This window comes from Typopeltis vanoorti, chromosome 3 (genome assembly GCF_054136105.1).
Source record: "Typopeltis vanoorti isolate ZY-2024b chromosome 3, IOZ_Tvanoo_1.0, whole genome shotgun sequence".
Classification (NCBI taxonomy): Eukaryota; Metazoa; Arthropoda; class Arachnida; order Uropygi; family Thelyphonidae; genus Typopeltis; species Typopeltis vanoorti.
This window is the reverse complement of record NC_143551.1, coordinates 5,779,531-5,801,834: the sequence shown is the minus strand read 5'-3', so window position 1 is coordinate 5,801,834 and position 22,304 is coordinate 5,779,531. Positions and strand designations below refer to the sequence as shown.

At 36.3% G+C, this 22,304-nt stretch overlaps 1 protein-coding gene across 3 annotated transcripts in view; it reads right to left on the bottom strand.

Annotated features, from left to right (window-relative positions):
• The window catches only part of LOC150107880 (uncharacterized), an 89,551-nt gene extending 67,529 nt beyond the window's left edge, over positions 1-22,022 (bottom strand). Inside the window, exons 1-3 of one of the 3 annotated variants that reach the window (XM_090415407.1) lie at positions 21,985-22,022; positions 17,683-17,846; positions 2,817-3,057 (exon numbers count right to left, since the gene is read on the bottom strand). In XM_090415407.1, the coding sequence (XP_090271533.1) occupies positions 2,817-3,057; positions 17,683-17,845 (404 nt within the window). In that variant the 5' untranslated portion in view covers position 17,846; positions 21,985-22,022. The other 2 variants (XM_090415405.1, XM_090415406.1) reach the window with 2 other exon arrangements.
• Positions 22,023-22,304: the final 282 nt, after the last annotated feature.

The following is a 22,304-nucleotide window of genomic DNA, read 5'->3' as shown; positions in this document are numbered from 1 at the left end:
CCCAGCTATCCATCTCACCAACCCTATATCCATTCCCATATGTTGTAGTTTACGGATTAGAATTCCATGTGGTATCCTGCCAAACGCCTTTGCCAGGTCCAGCAGTATCACTGTAAACCCATTTCCCTTATCCAGTTCAGCCATCACCTTGTTATAAAACTTGAGCAAGTTACTGAGGCATGATCTACCCTTCACAAAGCCATGCTGTACAGTATCTCATTTTCATCAATCCATTCCTGTATTTTTCCTTGACTACTTTCTCCAAGACCTTGACAACGACTCCTGATATGCTGATCGGTCGGTAATTTGCAACCATAGTCTTGGATCCTCCTTTATGCAGTGGAACTATTTTCCCCTCTTTCCACGCCTTCAGGACTAAGCCAGACCTGAGACTCAGATTAAACAACATGGTCAAGGGCACTGATAATTCATTAGCCGCTTCATGCAAGACCAGTGCCGGTATACCATCCAATCCCACAGATGTATTCACATTAAGGTTCTGTAATAGACTATTCACCTCCACTTCATTCATCACAATTCCCATATAAACTAATGGTTCCTTCATTTTTTCAACGTCACCACCTGGATGATATGCTTTTGCAAAGTGCGCGCTCAGTAACTCCACTATATCGACTGGTTCAGTGAACTCTTTACCATCGTCATTCCTTAAAATCATTTTGCCATGTACAGTTTTTTCCTTGCTTGCAGCATATTGAAAGAACTGTTTGGGATTCTCTTTTGCTTGCATAGCTAGTTTCCTTTCATAATCGGCTTTTGCTGTTTTTACCACACTCGTTACCCTTCTAGCCTGTACTTTATACTGTTCGTGTGCCTGCAGGTCACCCCTTTCTTTAAATTCCCTCCATAGTTGTTTCTTTTTTTGCAGCTCAAGCTTAATGGTGTTATTCATCCATTTAACCCCTCCTTGTTTCACTATTCGGACCTTAGGTATAACCTCCTGTAAATGCTCTTTGATCACTTCCCATGCTCTATCGACGTCCAGCCCTTGCAGTTGTACATGCCATGGCACTGATCCAAGCAATCTCCTAAGCTTGTCATACTTGCCAGCACGGTAATTCCACATATACCCTGTCTTAATCACAAATTTCACACCTTTAGCCACCTCCCAGGTTAAGATCTTATGATCACTCTCACCAATAGGTGGCAACATGGTCATATTCATTACAGTCAAATTCTCAGATACTATTACCAGGTCAAGCACTCTCACACCCCTAGTATTTTCAATTACATGCTGTTTCAGATAGTTATCCCTTAATAATTGAATAAAATCCATTTCCTTCCTCACATGTGTCCTCTCCTCCTTCCAATCAATGTTACCAGAGTTGAAATCCCCCATAATAATTACCCTCCTTCCACTCATTTCATCAATTTGTTTATGCATACCATCTCCACCATCTATTCCATCACCTGGTCTATAGCAGCACCCAACTGTATATTTTATTCTGCCAGTATCAATCTCACACCAAATAGCCTCAAATGAGCTCCTTTCACTATCCTGCAATAGTTCAATTCTCCTTGGCTGCAGTTCATCAGCAATCATCAATAACACCCCTCCCCCAATTTTATTCTCTCTGTCCCTCCTAAACATACTATAACCTACACATTCTATCCCACTAACTATATCATCTTCCGTCAGCCATGTTTCACTAATGCCAATAACCTGTGGCCAGGAAGAGCCAATCAAGGCCAAAAATTCTTCCTTCTTGTTCCTAATACTCCTGGCATTAGTATACATGAATTGCAGTGTTCCCTTTGTCCCACCCCTATCTTGATGCATTATTCTAAATATCCCATTCCCATTTTTTGTCCTTATTGCTGGCTCAGGTACATTATATACATTTTTACACTCAACTGTCTCACTGATGTCTGGATATCCACTTCCCCCCCTCCTTGGTAGTTCTAGTTTCCCTGGTTCTGCACATCCATTTTCACTTCATTCAGCAACACTTTTTCCAGTCTCCGCACACCAAGTCCATTCAAATGCAGTCCATCCAACTTGTATAAGTCCTTTCGCCCATCAAACTCATTCCACACGTCCACAAATTCCACACCACACAGTCCGCATAACCTGCGCAAAATATCATTTGCGATTATGGCCCTCCTTCTAAACTCCTCTCTGTCATACCGCGGTAACAGACTCACCATTCTAACTCTGTCACTCTTTTCTTTCGCTACTTTTAACAATACTTTCAAGTCCTCTCTCATAAAAAATTTATCACCTTTCAATTCATTCGTACCAGCCACAATTGTTATTTCTTTCACCCTCTGTTTTTGCACTCTAATGCTCTCACTTACATCCTTAAATTTCGCACCCGGTAAGTACGATTTAGTTACACTCCCATCTATTACTCCTCTTAATAATGAGTCACCATACAACACTCTCTCCTTCGTTTCGGAAACTCGCCCACGTTGTTTATTTACGTTAGCCGAATCACCCTGGAAAAAGTTTTGCAAGTGCTCTAATTGCCGCTGCGCATCTTGTATCACTGCGCGCAGCCTAGCGATCTTAATTAGTAAGTTAGTAAGTGAATGTACTGTATCTTTTCAACAGTTTATTATCTTTGAAATTAATGAACAAATCTTGTAAATTATATACCTGTCTACTTGTTTCTGATTTTCCTTTTCAAGAATCACTCTGGAAAAAGTTTTGCAGGTGCTCTAATTGCCGCTGCGCATCTTGTATCACTGCACGCAGCCTAGCGATCTCAATTAGTAAGTTAGTAAGTGAATGTACTGTATCTTTTCAACTGTTTATTATCTTTGAAATTAATGAACAAATCTTGTAAATTATATACCTGTCTACTTGTTTCTGATTTTCCTTTTCAAGATGTAACTCCTTTAGTCTTTTTTCACAATCCTTGATGTCTTTCTTTAGATCAGTACATTTTTCTTTTGCTTCCTCAAAGAATTTCTTCTTACATTCCATTTCCTTCTCGACACTTTTAATCATTTCATTCAGCTTACTAATATCATCAGCTATTATTTTATCAGAATCCTCAGTTACTTGTTCATCATGGGGATGTATAGCTAACCAACCTAAGAATAGATTAGGTAAAAAAATTTATGTTTTAATCAATTAAAAGAAATATTTTAAAAATACATGAAATCAGAAGTCATTTAATAAACAAAGTTCTTGATAGGGGTGCTTAAGGGTCAAAGCTGTATAAGTGAGAGGAGACCTCCACATAGCCTTTAAAGGAATGCGGAGAACCGACCAGGGCTTCTGACCTAATGTCCAATCCTCACCTTCTCGTGGTGCACCCTGTTGGGTATCTACTTTGATACTGAACGAACGAGGATGGGCTGGCAATTTGGGATTTAGCCGACCAAATTGTATTCTTATTGGTTAAACCAAAATAAAAAATGATGGTACAACATGACAAAATTTCATGCCGGCTGGGGCGTCGCCCGGTTAAACAAGGCCCCCGTTGTTTTCGCCAGGGAACCAGGGCGAACAGCGAAAAGTCAGCTACTGGAACAAATCTGAAAACAAACCCCAACTCAACATCACCAGAGTTAAAGATTGGTACTATCAACGTAAGAAGCCTGAATGGCAAAGAAATGGAGCTAGCTGAGGAATTAGATAAGTACCAGATCGACATAATAGGGGTGACTGAAACAAAAAAGACCAAAACTGGTGAGATCTTTCTGAGCAATAAATACAAAATGTTATATTCAGGCAATGACAATCAAGGAAAAGAAGGAGTAGCCATAGTATTCAACACAAAATACGAGGCTAATCTTCTTGAATGGCAGTCAGTCTCAAGTAGAGTAATGTGGGCAAATATGAGAATGGGGAACTGGACAATGAGACTTATTTGTGCCTATGGTCCCACAGAAGGTTCTACTAAGGTAGAAGTGGAGGAATTTTTTGAGGCTTTAGAAAAAGCAACTGACACAATGAAAAAGGAAAAGTTGATCCTTGTTGGGGATCTAAATAGTAGAGTAGGAAATGATTGTGAGACATATAAAAATATTTTGGGAAAATTTGGAGAAAAGAGCAAAGCTAATAATAATGGCAAATATCTGTTGGATTTCTGCTCAGGACATGGACTGGTTATTACTAACACCATGTTCCAACATAAAAATGTGCACAAATTCACATGGAGAGAAGAGGCTAGGAATAAGAAAAGTCTCATTGACTATGTTATTGTTGATAGTGATGTTTTCTCCATGGTGCAGGACACCAGAGTGTACAGAGGATTTGAAATTGGAAGTGATCACTATTTAGTCTTGAGCAGGATAAAATTGAATTTCATATTGAAAAGAATAACATGTAAGAAAGTTTTAAAGCGAATAAAAGTTGAGCAGCTCTCAGATGTGAACTGTAGACTAAAATACACAAAGGTTATTGAAGAAAAAATGAAAGAGTTTGAGAACAGGGATCAAACCTTGGAGATTCAGTGGCAAACTCTGAAGGAAACATTGATTGATTTTGCCAGAGAGGCATGTGGTGAGGTTGTGTGCAAGGATAAAAAAATCAGAACTCCCTGGTGGACACAGGAAGTTAAAGAGACAGTGAAGGAAAAGAAGAAAGCATATCAAAAGTTCCTTGCAAATAAGTCAGCTTTTACTCTTACAGAATACAGAGACAAATGTAAGAAAGCTAAACAGTGTGTAAAACTAGCTAAACAAAAGTCATGGGAGGACTTTGGCAAGAATATAGAAAATAAATATCAAGAAGGTGGCAAAATATTCTGGAGGTTGTTGAAGAAGCTTAGGAATGGAGCAAAGAGTGCTGTAAAAGGAATTAGAGATGATAAAGGTGAAATGAAAACAGGAGAAAAAGATATCCTTGAAGTATGGAGTAATTACTTTGAAAAACTGCTAAATGAAACAAGCAGTGATGACAGCACAGTGATAAAAAACACTGACCAGGCATGCAGTCAGAAATACATATCCATACTTGAAGTAGAAAAAGCCATCAAAGGCTTGAAATGTGGAAAGGCAGCAGGAGTAGATGATATTCGACCAGAAATGCTGAAGTATGGTGGTATAAGAGTCTTACAGTGGCTGCACTGCATAGTTCAGAAAGCCTGGACAGAGGGACGAATTCCCGATGATTGGAGTAGAGCTCTCATAGTACCCATATATAAAAAGGGAAATAAAACTGAATGTGAGAATTACAGAGGTATTTCCCTACTGAGTGTTCCTGGCAAGATCTATGCAAGTATACTTGAGAAACGGTTGAGAAGAATTGTGGAAGAAAAGCTTGGTGAAGAACAAGCTGGATTCAGGCCAAATAGAGGCTGCCAGGATCAGATCTTCACTTTACGACAAATAGTCGAGAAAGCATGGGAATATAACAAAGATCTGTATTTAAGTTTTGTCGATTTGGAAAAGGCATATGACAAGGTGTCAAGAGAGAAGCTATTCAATACGCTGCAGTTATATGGTGTCAATGGGGCATTATATCAAGCAATACTTAGTCTTTATTTGAGTTGTGAGTCAGCAGTTAGAATTGAAGGAAGTACAGGAAGATGGTTTAATGTTAAATCTGGTGTGAGACAAGGATGTACATTATCCCCTCTGTTATTCATTATCTATATGGATCACATTATGAAGGAATGTGGTATTAAACCTGATATCAAAATTGGAGATGTTAACATCAGCTCTTTGCTTTATGCGGATGATGTTATACTTCTAAATAAATCCGCTACAAGTCTGCAGGATTCTCTGACTAAATTGAATAGCTGTTGTAATAGATATGGTATGAAGGTCAGCAATAAAAAGACAAAGACAATGAAAATAGGCAGAATCATTGAAAATGTCAATTGTGTTGTGAATGGGGAACCTGTGGAACAAGTAAAACATTTCAGCTACTTAGGCACAATTTTTACTGAAGATGGTAAACTAAATATAGAAATAGACAACAGAATCAGCAAAGCTGGTATCGTGGGAAGTCAATTGAATAAATTCATATGGAATAAGAAAGAAATTAGTCGGAACACTAAATTAGCTGTATACAAGACTGTGTTCAAACCAATTTTAACTTATGGATCTGAGAGCTGGGTCAGAAGTAAAACACTTGACCAAAGATTAGAGACCGCAGATATGAGAGTCCTGAGAAAGATTAGAGGCGTGAACAGATGGCATCAATGGCAATATCATATTAAAAATGAGGATATTAGGAAAGAACTTGACATTGTCAGCATCCAGGAATGCGTTAGCAGAGCTAATCTCAGATGGTATGGTCACTTAAATAGAATGGGAGAGGAAAGATTAGCAAAACAAGTGTTCTCTGCCAGGTTGTCTGGAAAACGACCCAGAGGAAGACCAAGATATAGGTGGATTGATACGGTACAAAGTGCCTTAGACGATAGAAATATAAGATCTGATAATGTTGGAGTCTTGACAAGTAACAGACTGATTTGGAGGAAAATTGTAGATAGGAAGTTAGTAATGATGTAATTTTTTCATGTAGTACTGTCATATCCTGTACACCTCTTGAGGGTACATGGCAGGAATTTGATGATGATGATGAGTTCTTGATATGAAACCAACTTTTTTACCTGCAAAAATATAACTATAAAGAAATAAATATACATTAAATGCAATTACCAGTGAGTCAAATTACATAGTCTCTTCAATAAAATTCAGGGAATCAGTAGGAAAATTCTCAGTACATGACCAACAGTCACACTCTGTAAAGCATTTTATCTAACAAGAGGGTAAACCAAAGGACCAGTTACACTATTTATATTCCTATCTTGTGAGACTAGTATAATTGAGTAGCTCATCACAAGGAACAACTATAACACAACTGTCTTTTATTTAGTATTTGTAGATTATTAAAAATACTAGTAATTATATCTATTCAACTTTTCACACAGTATTCCTTCCTACCCCCCCACCCCCACCAACACACACACACATCTCTTTTGGATTTATATTAAAAAGTGATGAACATTGTTGATCTTGCAGCTCATGACTAGCTGCTAATATGACACATCATTAGGTGAATATATGAAAGCAGCTAAATTGTTTAACAGGGCAAAATTTTGCCTGGCAAGCTTATGAAAGTTTTCGTAAAGATAGTATAACTCATCATTATCAACTGGAAATAAAATGAATACTCTGCTTATAATCATATCCACCAATGCTATTATGAAATGAAATATTAAATTCTTTCTTCATTTGGTAAAAGCAATTTTCTCTCATCAACACAAACAATTGCTTTTCTTCATCCCCGTTATTATTAATATTAATATATTATTATTATTAATTAATATCATTGTTATTATTATTAATTCCTTGGCTAAAAACACCATCCAGAACAGTAATTTATTATTATCAACAAACCTTCATGGAATCAAGAAACTTGTTGTGGGAGGTGTCACTCTCACATGCACAGCTCATTATACCTATACTTAAATGCATTCACTGTCATTGCACTCACCACACTCTCAGGCTATGTCAATTGTCTCTGAACCCTCTCCAACATTACATCAACATCCTTTTGAAAACCTGGCAACCAAATTTGTGCAAAATAATCCATATGCAGATTGATCAGTCTTGGACAATGGAATTAAAACATCCTTACTTCTAGATGTCGGTGTGCTCCACATTATTCCCATAATCCGCTGTGTTGTGCTGACAATTTTAGCAAAACATCCATGAAATTTCAAGTCCCTATCCACCATACCTCCCAAATCTTTCATCTCCTCCACCTTCTCTAAAATATCCCCACCAATCCTATGCTCTGCATCCAATCTTTGCTTCCCAAATTTTAAACCCTTACACTTTGCAACCTTAAACTAACCCCCCCCCCCCCGCCACATGCCCATTCAGACAGTCTATGTAAGTCCTCTTGGAAAGCTACACCTGCTCTATTTTTCCTAACTCTCCCCAACTTTGCATCATCTGTGAACAACTGTATATCACCATTTAAGCCCTTTCCAATATCATGTAAATATAAATTAAACAAGAATGGCCCCAAAACAGATCCATGAGACACGGCATTAGAGACTTTTCTCTTCTAGGCTATCACTTCTCCATACACAACTTGCTGATAGTTATCAAGCAGCCAGTCTCCAATCCGACACACCATCTGTTCCAATTTAACTATTAGCCTGTCATTTGGCAATCTACTGAAAACCTCTGCAAAATTTAAATATACTACTGTATATTTAATTTACAAATACATTAAATATACAATGTATTTGTCACCTTGTTATAATAAGTAAACAGATTACTAAAAGACGATCTTCCTTTAGCAAACCCATGCTAGCCATTAAAAATAATTCCACTGCTGTTCTTTCTGTATACTTGTCCTCACTAGCTTCTTCAACACAATTCCAGACAAGCAGATTGGCCTATAATTTGAAGTGTAAGTCTTATCACCCCCTTTATGAAGCAGAACAATTTTGGCATCTTTCCACTCCTTTGGAACCTGGGCTAATCTAAGAATCAGATTAAAAATGTATGTTGAAGCTGTTGTTAACTCTCTAGAACATTCCCTCAAGACACAATGATATACAATCAAGTCTCATGGCCTTGTTGACATCAAGTTTATTCAATTTCTCATACAGGGTGTTCGGGATAAATTTGACAGTTTCGTAAGGAAAAAGAAAATCTTCTTTGTATCTATTAAATTTAATGAATTGACAAAAAAACATTACAGGCAGAGTTAATTACAATACTATCAACAAGATTTACTCAAAATAACCACCATTAGCATCGATCACAGCTTCAATTCTGCTTCGGAACCTCGAACAAGCTGATGCTACAGTCTCCCTGGGAAGGGCCGCAAAAACTGTTTTAATTTTATCCATTAACTGGGCTTTTGTATTACTGGAAGTGCGATTGGTGTCTTTTTCAACTGCGCCCCATACAAAATAATCCATGGGGTTAAGGTCTGGGGAGTTTGGAGGCCAAACATTTGGACTGGTGAAGTCGTAGAAATTTTCAGACAACCATTTTTGACTTTTCCCAGAGGTGTGGCAAGGGGCCGAATCCTGCTGCCATACATACGGCCTACCATTGGCTACCCTTGTTATCCAGGGCTTGACTACAGTTAGCAACTCCACGAACAAAGCCCGAATTCCAATGCCAGGGTTCTTCAACACCTGTTCCTGCAGATTTGCGAGGAATTCTGCTGTACGAACGCAATCAGATCGTCTGCTAGGGATCTTTCTTCTTGCTACATCCTCGTAGTCACCATTGCAAGTCTCTAGTTCATGCCTGATTGTTTTTACTGTATTCAGGGAGCATTGGGCAGCAGTCGTAATATCCTTATTTTGATGGCGGGCACGAATCATCATGATACAAGTTATTCTCTTCCATGATTCAGGTGGGTTCCAGCTATCCATCCTTTCTGACATCTTGTATATGAATGAAGAAGGGTCCAAACTTTTAAATGAAGAGAAGTGTGTGTTAATACATGTAACTTACGGAAAAATATAATTAATTATAAATATGTCAAATTTATCCCGAACACCCTGTATATCTCCAGCTCACTCACCTTCAGTGGTTCCTCCTCCATTCCCACTGCTCTCAAGCTGTGTATTATATTACAATCATGAGGATGGAATACTTTAATGAACTGCTCATTAAACACCTCTATTATATTCTCCTCAGTGTTTATCATTCTCCCATTATCACCTTCCCATAATAATTCTTCCTTCTACTGGCCACATATAAAAAAAAAATTTTTTAATTAAAAAAAAAAACACTCTCTAGGATTTCTTTTAGTATCATTTGCTAACTGCTGCTAATATGGCACTTTTGCTACCCTTACTAAGTGAGTCACCTTCCTTGGTTGCTCTTTGTACTCCTCGTGTAACTGTTTATCTCCACTAATCTTGTGCCACCTCCATAATTTCTTTTTATTCCAGATTACACACTTCACTTCTTTAGTCATTCATTTTAGCCCTACCTTATTTAATCTTCTGACCTTTGGAATATACTGTCAATGCCTCTGCCAGATACCTCCTGAGTAGAGACCAAGCAGCACTGATTTCCTTCCCATGCCTTCTCTTCCAGATTGCACACTTCACCTCTTCAGTCATTAATTTTACACCTACCTTATTTAATCTTCTGACCTTTGGAATATACTCAGTCAATTTATTCGTATGGAGTTTCCTCCCTTTTTCTCTCCCATCCCTATTGGGGAGTTAAGCCCCCTCGTGGTGGGTTAAGTATTTATGACTATAGATCCGTGTGTGTTAACAGGACCAGGCTTGCCTGCTTACAGGATGAAAAAAAACCTCAGATAAACTGGTGGAAAAACCTCGCTGTCCATGCCCAAGACCGACTAAATTGGCTATGGCTGAGGAAGATCCTTAAGCTCTTCACGTCGCCAACAGGGATCAAACCTAGGACAATCCTTCCCCAGGCATATGGTTGCGAAGCGCAAAGCCACTAAGCTAACCATGCAGACACTCAGTCAATGCCTCTGCCAGATACCTCCTGAGTAGAGACCAAGCAGTACTGATTTCCTACCCATGCAATTCCTCATTCTATGTTATTGATGCAGGCCACCCCCCTGAGTTTGCTATAATCACCTGCCTTATAAATATTCCACATATCACTCTCTCTCACACACAGAAGTTCTGATAGGCTGGCCACCACTCAAGTGATCCTTTCAAGGTCACTTTCACCAACTGAAGAAAGATGCACACTTCATTCCCAACATCTTTTGATGAGATAATCGAATCCAAGACCCCCAATCCATGTGTGGTCCCTGTTATATACTCCTTAAGGTTGTTATCTCAAAAACTCAAGAAATTCATTCTCTTTGTTTCCTGACATTGTCTTTTCATTCATCTATATTACCATAATTGAAATCAATTTTATCTATCCATAACTTCATTCCTCCTCCATCCATCCAGCTTTTTGCATGAACATGTACAAACACTCCTTTAAGCAGTTTTTCTTTGGGTAGAGGCTTCCTTTTAAAAATCAATAGTGGCGGCAATTTTGTCCCATCAGCACAGCAGGATAAACCATTTAGTGAGTTTTTTCGTGCCCCGAAGTTTTAATACTAACACTTTTAGTGCCCTTGGAATCTACAGTTTTGTTTGAGGGCACATCAAAAGTCAGCGGAACCTCGTCCATGTTTCCTATTTGCACAAGTTCAAAATTTTCTCGTTTCCTTGCGTTAATGATGAATCGATGAAATTCAATCATTTTTCTTCATATTCAGCTGGCATCGTTTGTGATATTTTTGTTTTAGTCTGCATACATAGCTGGTTTCTCTTCATGAATCTTGAACACTATGATGTTGATCCAGTAAAGTTGGCGATCCCTCTATTAGTGACTATCGCTTTCGCTTGACGAATAATCATTTTTGTAGACACTGAAGGTCCCGCTTTTCTGTGGTCTTCCTTTCTGACTCAAGTTCTGGCCATTTTGCAGTTCCACTTTGTAGGTTATGTTTACTGTGAGTTGCTTTTTTTAAATCCTCTTCCTGATTCCACCAAGTTCTTATCATTTTCTCAGTTGGGGGATGGTTCGAAATGCCTCTCTGCAGCCCTGTTTCCATGTTCTTTAGCATATGCAATCACACATAGCGTGTATGCAATATTTTAACAATTCCGACGTTTTTCAGCCATAATTTGCCAAGAAATTTAGAGAAAATTTAACGGCAGAAATTTATCACCATTCACAACTGCGACAACAATTGGAAAGTTTAAACAAACAGGGCACAGCTGTGATTATAGATGACAGCACATGCGCATCCACTAAACTCTATGTCAGTGTTTCTCAAAGTGTGGTACACGTACCCCCGGGGTATGTGAAAGGTCTTCAGGGAGTCCATGGCAATTTTCGACTATGCATTGCATCATTAACGCATAGAATAAAATTCAATGTATCCGTGACGTTTGAGATCGTAAAACGTTCCTATTGTATCACTGAGTAAGGAACAGAGACATCTGCAGGCTGTGTAATATGTTTCTCAACAAACAGTGCAATTAGAGACAACTAGGATAAAAACGGCACTAACTAATGAATCGCATGTCCTCCTCCAACAGAAAATGCTGTATGACTCAAGCAAAACCATATGTTGCCAGTGCAATATATGGTTTTGTTTGAGTGAACATGTTAAAAAGAAGAAATATATAGTGAATGTGTTTCAGATATTATATAAGGAATTTGGCTGAAGAGAATTAGCATTTCAACTCAACTGTTGGCTTGTCTTTGTCATTTAGTAGCACGATCTTTTATAATAAAATAATAAAAAACTAAGTATCGGCGTATAAGACGCACCGTTTTTCAGACCAATTTTCAAAGAAAAAAAAAGAGCATCTTATACGCCGGCAAATACGATAAATATTTCATTTTATCATAAGACATCATCAGTACAATTTTCAAGCAACAATAGGAACTGAATTTAAAAAAACAGTAGTGTGCATGCATAGATTGCAATCCCTCTGTTTTGAGATGATTAATCCCTATTTTTTATGAAATTATAAAGATTTCTTTTACATTCCAAGTGCTTATTTATTATTACACAAGGGTTCAATGACTTTTAACTGTTTCTTCTAGAATCCAGAAAATCACTGACTCAAGACCAAATACAAAAAATATATGCATTTAATAAAATTAAAACAATATATGCATTTTAAATAAAATTAAATAACTACAAAATAATGGATCCAATGCCTTCTAAAATAAATCTATGCTTTAGAGATTTTCTTATCCAAAAATATTAAAATCACTCATTCTCTGATTTATTCTATTACTGGATTCTTTAACATATACAACAATAAAAATGTTTATAGGCAGTTTCTTTGTTATGGCCTTTTTCCGAAAATATAAAACGTTCTTCATCCTTTCCATTAGCTAATTCCATCACCCTTTCCAGTAGAAATAACAAATATATCCGGCATCCATAAGAAAGATGAAACTTTCCATTCAGCAGTTCCTCGATCATTCCTTAGAACTTCGACTGCAATATCTTCTTTTATTTACTAATTACTTGTTGACAGTCTCAACTCCTCCAGTTTCAAGATTCACAGTTTTACTATTCCTTTTTGGAATCTACTATTAATATTCTTATGAATGTCACATACAACTAAATAAACTTCATAAGGACAAAATTCCTCTGCGTTCTTAACTTCCATTAGCTCCTCTCTCATTAGCAATTTGTCAGCTGTCACACATCAAACTCCCCGGTAAGCATGCGCACTACATGTAAAATGGCAAGCGAGAAGTTACACATAATGGCTGATACATCTCCGTTAGCATAATGAGAATGTCTTTATAAAACACAACACTTAATAATTTTAAACTACAATAAAATTTCTGAAGGTAACACAACTTTCCAAATCCAGTAAGTATATAAATTTTTTAAAATGCTTTACATTTCATTTTGACAAAATAACATCAAGAATGGGCACATCACAAATGTCGATAATGTGTGTTATAAAACCAAAACTAATAATGTACTAACATACAATTTGTAAAAAAATTCACAATGTTAAATTATGATTATTTTTACACCTCTACATATACAGTCTAAGCATGTCAAATACTGCAAAAAAATAAAAAATAATAAGTTATTTATGGCATATGTGTCACTTTATAGTTAGTTATTACTGTTATTGATCACTATTTCCAAATAAGTTTACAAACATGAGCATGTGTAGCTCAGTAAATGTGGTGTTTGCACATCACAGCGCTTGACCGCACGAAGGAAGACTTGTTTTCGAATCTAGTCGGCGACTAGAGGAAATTTTTTTTCCAGCCTGGTTGGCCAAGTGGTTAGCATATCTGCTCTCAAGCCAAAGGCTGTGGGTTTGAATCCCGCCTTGAACATGGATGTTTCTGATTGTTCTATGAAAGTGGTGGGGTAGATGGCATTGGTGTAGTTGCAGTTCGTTGTAGTTCGTGGATTGTGTGAGTGGTGAAGACAGAGAGTTGTAGAGTAGATGTCCTCCCTCGATGAATCTTTGGACTCCCTGGAGGTGTCATGTAATAATAATAATAATAAATTATCAAACTTTCAGTAATAGGCTCTGAAATGCTGCAGATGTATGGGATTTCATACATCTCCGACATTTCAGAGCCTATTTCAAGAACTCTGAGGAAATATGATTTAGTAGCTTATTATATTCCTATTAATAAACTATCCACATATTTCCCATCTTCTAAAGATAAATGCACAAAATTGTCTCTTCGTGGTGTATACCAAGTTCCATGTGACTGCCAGATTTCCTACTTGAGACAAACTGGACATTCAATAGAAAAAAAAATGCAAAAACATCAATCTTATATTCTTCACAACAAATCCGATAAGTCTGCATTGGTGTAACATGGAATAGAGACAGACTACAACATTCTCTGGTCTAAAATTACCTTCTACACAGATGTTGATATAAATTTGGATGCCTATTTAATATTAGGTCTTGGCTCCTCCACATCTTCCAAGATCCCAAAAAGTGTATACTTTGAATCCCATTGTTGCCTATCAAATTTCAAAACCTTACACTTTGCAACACTGAACTACCATATACCCTTTCCTCACAAAAGTCTTCATATGGCTATCCATTACCTTTTCACTCTTAGCAATTGGAGGGAAGCACAAAACCCTACTCATGATCACATCTTGTAATGAATTGATCAGATCTCTCAATCCTCACATGCCATCATTTACATACTGCTTAACATAACTGTCTCTCAAGAAATTTCATTTTCCTTATTCCCAAGTGCTATCTCTTCATTCCAATCTATACTGTCATAACTAAAATCATCCATAATAATCACCTTTCCCTTGTTCACTAACCCAAGTTGCTAATACATTTCTTCATTGCGAATCTCCACATTCCCTGGCCTACAGAAACATCTCTTATGTCTACCTTATGTGGACTTAATTTTCCTGCTATCATCAGTAGCACTCCCCCTCCCCTCTTGTCCTTTCTATCCTCACAAAAAAAAAAAAATTACACCCTTCCATTTCTATTCCCATCAGGTTATCATCCTCATTCAATTATGCTTCACTTATTCCGACAATTTTTGGGTAAATAAATTCACATCAATAAAACAATTTCATCTCCCTTATTTCTGATGTTCCTGGCATTTGTAAATAAACATAGCAGTTAACTTTTAGGTCTATAACTAATCCAACCAAGCAATCTTTAGGTTGTGATTTCCCCACCACACCTGCCCAATCAGTTTTGTGACAACTTACCCATATATCTGCTCAGTCTCAATTACCTCCCCCCATTCTGTTACAATATGTTGCATAGTCTATTCAACTTTGAATGCATCATCCATGCTTATCAGAATGATTGGAATGATTTTTTACAAGCAGCTCCTGAAGCTGTGACCTGGATTACGAACTTAGATCTGAATTTATAATGATATATATGTTTCTTTTCTTATTATAACATATTAAGACTTTTACTTTTAACTCTTATTTTAATTTTCCAACTTCTTGGATTAGATCTGTTTTCCTTCAAAGTTTTAACTAAAAATATTTTAAATTCTTCAATTCTGTTAATATATAATGACATCATGATTCTCTTTTTTAACATCATGTTTTTGCCATGAGCTATGTATGTATGTACCCACCCCCTTATATCCATCCCATTCCAATGCTGATTATCCCTGTATATACATTTACTATTTCCAAAATCCATTCTTCCTATGCCATGTCTCCTGTCAACTCTTCCCCTCCCCAATTTCCCTGTTCCTCTTGCATTTCTATTGACTCCATCTATCACACTACTATTTCCATTACTAGGCACTTCAATATCATATGCTCCACTCTACTCATCTTTCACTTCACCTCTTACTTCTTCCTCTGATCTCTTGCTTACATCAATCACTGCACATCCTTCCAGCAACAGTTTCTCCATTTCACTTACTTCAAAAGCCATTAAAATGCAGTCCATTACAGAAATCCATTACAGAAATGCTATTTTATATAGTAGTTTTGACATGTTGAGCAAATTTCCTACCAATAAAGTGTTCCTGGAGTTCAAAGAATAAATAGGGAGGGACTGAAATAAACATGCAATCATATTAAGCAAGAGACACTTATGAAAAACATGATGTAGAAGGAATACTGTTTGCATATAAGGATTGTTATGAAAATATCAGTTATGAAAATTACTCAGCACATGACAGAACCAAATATTGTACAGAAAGCTAAATGTGAACATGAAAAGAATCTGGCTCTGCAAGCCAAAAGAATTCCATATTATGTTACAAGTAAAAGAAAGAATGAATACTTTGGATTAGAGATAGATGTTGAATGTTTTTTCACTTGGTTATACTATAAATTAAAGATGCCAAGAAATTATATTATTCTTAGTTTCATCCTTTATAGAAGTGTGTGCATGAAGTAACTTCACAACGGGGCCACTTGTATATAGAAGCTAATGACTTCACATCAATTATTAGTATAACCAAGTGAAAAAGCATTCAACATTCATCTCTAATCCAGAGTATTTTAGTAATAAGGTGTGATACCTTTTAGCTAATTGTATATGGAAATATAGCTTCTGCATTACTTCAACCTTGGTATGACTTCTGAGGATATGGCTCCCACTGATAAGACGTCAATAAAGGTTGAAACTGATCTGGGTAGAGGCCCTTCCCATAATGCATAGCATTATACTTGTCTATAAGCTTTATATGCTTTACATTATGGGATACTAAGGCAAATGATGTGAAGCCATTAGCCTCTATATACAAGTGGTCCAGTCGTGATATTACTTCACACATAAACTTTGTTTGCTTACACTCGGATAAAGGATGAAACCAAGAATATAATTTCTTGGCACCTTTAATTTATAATATAACCAAGCGAAAAAACTTACAACATAATATGCTGGTGGCAGATGCAGGAGAGATCATTCAACTATTGAGTGCTCATTTTGCTGAACGCTATCAACTTGGTGTATGCAACACGGAACTCAACACCTCTACACTGGATGACGAAACTCAGGGATATGCGGAGGTGGAATACTAGAGCTGTTGCATAAACTGAATAAGAATTCAGAGATAAGAACTGAGAGATATCAGCACAGATGCTAAAACAGAGTTCTGCCAAAACAGCTGTTCCTTTGACTAGATATATAAGTTGAGTCTCAGAACAGGCAAGGTTCCACAAGAGTGGAAATAATGTTTGTTAATCCCATTACACAAGTGGTGAAAAGACTAATGTGTCTAACTATAGACCTATCAGTATCGCTGGACTGATGGTGAAGATTATATACTTTGATCACTCCAGAAATGTCTCATCTGCAATGAAAACTGTCTAATAACAGCAGGAAATCTAATATTTGAAAAAAATGCATATATAAAGTAGTCTGAAACCAATACTAAGTTTAACATGAGCATTTCATCATTTAATCCTTATAATATGGATTAGTAAAAAGAGTCCCAAGGAAACATTTAAAGGCCTCAAAAAGGTTTCCCATCCTCCTATCAACTGTGCATATAAAAACACAATTTTTTTTTCATGGTTGTAAAATGTTAACAATAACATTGCTGCCTATCTTAGGTCTAGTTATGATTAAATGATCAAAATTAGCTTTAGAATATAGTATACAATATAGTAGTATAATAGTGTATAATACAATTTACAATATAAGAATACACAAAACCAGTTATCATTAACAGTAATTAGTATCAACTTTTGTTTTTGCTAATGGCAAATTTATAAAGGATACAGAAAACAGCAAGAATTCATTCCATAAAATCAAATACCTGTAACATACTGTTGCTTTATTTTGGAATATTTCAAACACATTTTCTGTACATTCTCTACAAGATTATCATCAATGAGAATCAATCTCAATTCATTGTATTTCTGTTGCAACAATGAAATCTCACTGTCAAATGGAACTGTGTCAGCATGAATGGCATTCATCCTGTATTATAAACAGAAAGGTGTGTTAAGCACATTTTGAAGATTTAAAATTCAAATAACAATTACAAGAAATAATTTATTATCAGGATGAATGAGTTTATATGCCTGAAAACTAATTTTTTTTTGTTACTGTTTTGGTCAAACTAATGAAATATATTATTATTATTCAAAATGCTAATTATTATTATTGTAAATTATTATTCAAAAGTGTTTCCAAGTGAATGGATCCATGGTTCAAGGGGGATATATAAAGTTCAAGTAATTAACTTTCAATATCATGCTCAACTTTTTTTTTAGTGGCTACAGAAAGCAATTGTACATCAATAGGTGGAAATAGTGTGGGGATGCAAACAACAATGGTTAAACAAAACAAGAATCCTATTTTGAAACACCAAAGGTACTATTCATCACATCACTTCAAGCTTCCAATAAGTAAGGTGATACGAAGTGATGAAAATCATCTGTTGTTGGACTTTTAACAATATTCATATCTGTTTACAGCAGAAGTGGGGTCAAAATCATTTCTTGTAAAAATGGATTATTTTTTCGATCACCAAATAGATTTGTTAGACTAAGGTATGAGGGCAGAGAACCTGCTTGTTAATACAAGTACATTTTGTGGGATGAAAAAACTGAGTTTCTGAAAAGAAAAAAAAATTCCACCACTGTATGACAGCTAACTCACCTTTGCTTGAAATATCCTTATATCTAAAAAGAGAGGATCTGAATCTGATTACTTACTAAAACCTAAACCTTAATTCAAAAGATTACAATAATTCTGAATCAAAATGACAAAACTTCTGATAGCTAGTAGTCATTTCTCCTACTCTATTTTATCTCTTATCTCCATGATTTTCTGTCAATTAACAGGAGGAATTTCCTTATTTATCCAGCATACTTATCACCTTACCATAACACATAACTAAACTGCTATGAATGTATAGATATTATCACTTGTGTTGATGTTTAGAGGAATAAACACATCTAGGGATAATGATTAACTAACTTTATTAAACTGTTAAATGCCATTCAGTTCTGTTACTTGGTCTCCTCATGTTTGAGGACTTGTGACCTTAGCCATAATATCTCTCCATTTCTTTCTGCCTTTTGTTGCAGAATTGGCCAACTCCAAAGCCCAGTGATTTTTTTAATTTTTGGTCCAACCATTTTGGTCTTGGGTGTCCTCTTTTTCTTTGTCCTTCCACTTTGCCCTGGTGATAAGTTTTTCCAAGTTGTCATTTTCGTGTCTTGAAATGCGACTGAAATCTTTGAGAAATTCTTTCATTTAGAATGTCACATAGCCACCCTCTTGATTTTTAATCGACTTATTATACTTTCATTAGACCTTTTGTCCATTCAGGAGACTCTCTCAACATCCTTCTCCAGCACCACATCTCGAAACTATCTTGTCCATTTCTTTTTTTTTGCTGAGCGTCCAAGATTCAACATCATAAATGAAAATTGAAAACACCAAGGTATTGACCAGTTTTGATTTAGTGGTGATAAAAATGTCTTTTCATATTTTTACTGTCTTTTCATATTTTTCCTGCAATTACACCATTGCTGATCTCACCATGGTAATTCTTCTTTTAATTTCTGGTTGATATCTACTCTTGGTGCTTATTAGAGCTTCAAGGTAAATGAATTAATCCATCTTCTCAAAGTCGATGATGTTGTGGGCATAACAGTAATTTCATCTATGGCCATGTATTTTGTTTTATCATGTTTAATTTTTACACCATATTTCAGGCTTTTCAATTCAACTCTTTTAATGAGGGACTCCAGTTCTTTGCTGATGGCAATAAGAATGGTATCGTCAGCTTACCTAAGATTATTTATCTTTTGCCACCAACTGAGAAACCACTATTGTATCTGTTAAGTGCTGTTCTCAAAATGTATTATCCGTAAAGATTGTATGGATCAGGGGAGAGTATGCATCCTTATCTCATACCTTTCTCGACGTTGAACCACTGAGATGTTTTTTCCATTAATCTTCATCACAGCCTGATTCCTCTTATAGTTGTTTTAAAAGATGTGTCAAATGTTAAGCTATTAAATTATTAGGCTAATATATTGCCACAGTCATAGAGGCATCTTCATGGGTTCAATGAAAATGAAATATATTCAATATATGCACATCAATGGGAAGCCAAATGCACACTAATTGTAAAAGTACAAGCTCCTAAGTCCTAATTGAGAACTCTGTACAAATTCCAAACTTGCCCAATTGTTGAATAGCATTCTTACATAAATAAATTATCTTCCTGCACAAACATTTTACACACACTGCTTTATGGAAAAAAAGGATATAAAATTTTTGGGTGATCCTTTTTTTTCTACTGAAGACAACCATATGATCTGGTTGACAACTATACAAATTGCACTTGTCCAATGATTGGATAGCATTCTCACATCTGCAATAGTATGCTTAAGGCTTCATTACAATGTAACATCCATCCTCATACAGTCCAGAAGAGTAAAGTTTGGCAATGACTCCTCTCTCACAGGCTAACTGCTATCTTACAAATGGCGTTTCACCTAAATATACAGGGTGTTCGGGATAAATTTGACATATTTATAATTAATTATATTTTTCCGTAAGTTACATGTATTAACACACACTTCTCTTCATTTAAAAGTTTGGACCCTTCTTCATTCATATACAAGATGTCAGAAAGGATGGATAGCTGGAACCCACCTGAATCATGGAAGAGAATAACTTGTATCATGATGATTCGTGCCCGCCATCAAAATAAGGATATTACGACTGCTGCCCAATGCTCCCTGAATACAGTAAAAACAATCAGGCATGAACTAGAGACTTGCAATGGTGACTACGAGGATGTAGCAAGAAGAAAGATCCCTAGCAGACGATCTGATTGCGTTCGTACAGCAGAATTCCTCGCAAATCTGCAGGAACAGGTGTTGAAGAACCCTGGCATTGGAATTCGGGCTTTGTTCGTGGAGTTGCTAACTGTAGTCAAGCCCTGGATAACAAGGGTAGCCAATGGTAGGCCGTATGTATGGCAGCAGGATTCGGCCCCTTGCCACACCTCTGGGAAAAGTCAAAAATGGTTGTCTGAAAATTTCTACGACTTCACCAGTCCAAATGTTTGGCCTCCAAACTCCCCAGACCTTAACCCCATGGATTATTTTGTATGGGGCGCAGTTGAAAAAGACACCAATCACACTTCCAGTAATACAAAAGCCCAGTTAATGGATAAAATTAAAACAGTTTTTGCGGCCCTTCCCAGGGAGACTGTAGCATCAGCTTGTTCGAGGTTCCGAAGCAGAATTGAAGCTGTGATCGATGTTAATGGTGGTTATTTTGAGTAAATCTTGTTGATAGTATTGTAATTAACTCTGCCTGTAATGTTTTTTTTGTCAATTCATTAAATTTAATAGATACAAAGAAGATTTTCTTTTTCCTTACGAAACTGTCAAATTTATCCCGAACACCCTGTATATGAAGTGAGTTTCTTATTCGCCTGTGAAACAATATGGGATGTAACATCCCTTAATTTAAATAAATAGTGTTTCACCTTATTGTTTTTCAAAATTTCTGCCGCTGTTCCACTGTATTTGTACTCATCATTCATCCACGTTCACGTAAACCATGAACAGATGCTAGTCATCACTACTTTTATCCTCTGAAACAGTCTTTCTCGCCAAGTATTCCACTAGGATCACAAATACTGTCTCCCTCCTAAACAACGCTATGAATTTTCGTGTGTGAAAGGCTGTGCAACTACTCCTATGTGGAATATATATACTGTATGTGTGTGTGTGTGTATATATATATATGTATATATAACACTGAGATGCTCATGATAATTACTTTTCCATCCATCTAGTTCCATGTAACTTTCTACATACTTGTAAACATTGAAGATATTCAACAACTTATTAAAAACATCTGGTTTGAAAATTGACGTAATTCACTTAACGAGTACCTGTGTTCCATTAATAAAATGCTGTAACTGCTACTATCTTAAACCTCTACTTCAATTTATTCGTATTACAGGTGATAGTTTGAAAAGTCTCCCTTATAAATACATAACACTCACCAAAAATTATAAATTAAAAAAAAAAAAAAAAACTTAAAAACTGAATCTAAACAACGCTCCAAACTAACTTACTTCCAATCACCAATTTAAACCCGCCGCATGAATTATTTTTATCTCGTTAACATGAAAATTAGTAAGAGCCTAAAAATCGCAACCAACCCCCTAACAACCAAAAAGTTTAAACACGGAAACGTAAATTAAATTATAAATAAAAGATGTATAATAATCATTATCTTCATAATTAAACCATGTGTTGTTATTCCAGTCTAAAGTAATTAATAAAAATTTTTGGTGTTTAGATGATGAAGGTTGGTGGAGCAGTGAGACGAAGAGTTGTAGTGTAGATGCCCTGCCTCGATGAGTCTTTGGACTCCCTGGAGGTGTGATGTAAT